Source organism: Clarias gariepinus, chromosome 17, assembly GCF_024256425.1.
Source record: "Clarias gariepinus isolate MV-2021 ecotype Netherlands chromosome 17, CGAR_prim_01v2, whole genome shotgun sequence".
Classification (NCBI taxonomy): domain Eukaryota; kingdom Metazoa; phylum Chordata; class Actinopteri; order Siluriformes; family Clariidae; genus Clarias; species Clarias gariepinus.
In genome coordinates this window covers 725001-727100 of record NC_071116.1, presented here as the reverse complement: position 1 = coordinate 727100, position 2100 = coordinate 725001, and the positions used below count along the sequence as shown (strand labels likewise).

The following is a 2100-nucleotide window of genomic DNA, read 5'->3' as shown; positions in this document are numbered from 1 at the left end:
CATACACATACACACACACACATACACATACACACACACACACATACACATACACACATACACACATACACATACACACACATACACATACACACACACACATACACCCTGCCTGTGGAAAACATATTTAAAATATTGTACAAATATAATCTCATTGCAGGTTCACATTGCGACTCCAGACCGGTAAATGTAAAGTTAACTTGGGAAAGATTAAAGTGGAAAGAAAAATGTGAGCAAGCGCGCACACACACACACACACACACACACACACACACACACAAAGAATGTGTTTAGCATCAACAGCCACTTCCTGTAATCACTGGTTAGTCTTTCATACGCAATAAACAAATAAATATTTGTTTATAAAATAAGCCAAGCTCACACACACACACACACACGATTCAAACTTTAACATAAAATGTTTATTACAACATGGAAAGAAACCATCGCACAGTACAGACAACCCAATAACACAAATCCCCTAAAATAAAGACTGAACTGTGTGTGTGTGTGTGTGTGTGTGCGTGTGTGTGACGTCTACACATGGATGTGCTGATGATCAGGACCCTGACACACTGGGAGATTCATCACTAAACATCACAGTGAGTGTTTGGTAAAGAAGAACCTGGTGTGAGACATGAGTGAGACGCGAGTGAGACGCGGGGGATCAGCACCTGCCTGTGAAGAGCGTGAAGCGCCCCCTGCTGGAGGAGGACGCCAAAACACACCATCACTTCTCCCAGTTTAGTAAACAAACTAATGTATAACTGTAGAGTGTTAGTGTTATGATTCATCTCTAACTGGAAAACACACACATGTACACACACACACACACACACACACACACACACACACACACATGTACACACACACACACACACACGTACACACACACACATGGTGAGGAGGGAAGCAGAGAGAGCAGCAGTGTTCACTCTGAGCTTATATTCACTCAGGAACAAGTTTAACACTCGTGAGACAACACAACAACATCTAGTCGCGCTAATGACACACCCACTTCATGACACGTGGTTCTAAACATGCGCAAGAGGGCGGAGTCACAAAGAGAGAGTGAGAGAGAGACAATCACTACAAGCTCTTACTTAAAGCCTCACCACCCAAAGACACAAAGGTGTGGCCTAAAGTCTGGTAGGCGGATATAGTGCTTGGAATTAAAGGGTACAGTCTGCACTCTCACACTGTTGTCCAAACTTCCCCTTTAAGATAATCATGTGACTTCCTGTGAAACGACACTAACCACTTTAAACGTGTTAAATAACAAAAATAATCTCACACACACACACACAGGTTTAGAGTCAGTGTTACAGTCTCGATTTAAATACTCAGTGACCACTGTTCCTCGAGTCTCTCACACACACACACACACACACACATATATATATATATTTATGACACCCTTGGTCTTGTAACGGAATGCACAACTCTGTAATGTACAAGCTTTCAATTTTTAAATACTCTGCTGAAACACACACACACACACACACACCATCTTCATGTGGTCTGGAATCGGCTGATCACCTCTCAGTGGTCTCCCCACTCACAAAGCTCAGGTCATCTGGCATCAGCTGCTCTTCTAAAACACACACACACACACACACACAGGTTTTATTTATACTGTAGATCTGCATTTTTATTAAGCTTAGATAAAGTGAAGTGTGTGTGTGTGTGTGTGTGTGTGATTAGTACCTGAGCAGGGCAGTGAAACCACCTCTCCGTCCTCCAGAGCTCCCACCTCGTCCTCGTTCTCAGTGTCACACTCCACCTCACTGTCACTGCTCATACCGGGCAACAGGTGCGCAGACACCTTCTGACACAGCAACCCTGACACACACACACACACACACACACACACACACACACACACCAGTTATAAGCACAAACACTTAACTGAAGCAGTCTGGATTATTATTCTCATAGAGAGTGTGTCCTTTCTTCTGATCATGACAGCAACATCACTACAGGTGTGTGTGTGTGTGTGTGTGTGTGTGTGTGTGTGTGTGTGTGTGTGTGTGTGTATCACCTTCTTCGGGGCATGTGGAGGAAGACGGTGTCTCAGAGAGACTCAGCAGTGTCCCGTGT

At 44.0% G+C, this 2100-nt stretch overlaps 1 protein-coding gene across 1 annotated transcript in view; it reads right to left on the bottom strand.

Moving 5' to 3' along the window:
* Positions 1–400: 400 nt before the first annotated feature.
* Positions 401–2100, bottom strand: part of trim37 (tripartite motif containing 37) — a 14343-nt gene continuing 12643 nt past the window's right edge. Inside the window, exons 24-26 of the mRNA XM_053476166.1 lie at positions 2042–2100; positions 1708–1842; positions 401–1594 (exon numbers count right to left, since the gene is read on the bottom strand). The exon at positions 2042–2100 is cut by the window's right edge and continues 57 nt beyond it. Coding sequence (XP_053332141.1) covers positions 1536–1594; positions 1708–1842; positions 2042–2100 — 253 coding nt within the window. The 3' untranslated portion in view covers positions 401–1535. The remainder of the gene's footprint in view (positions 1595–1707; positions 1843–2041) is intronic.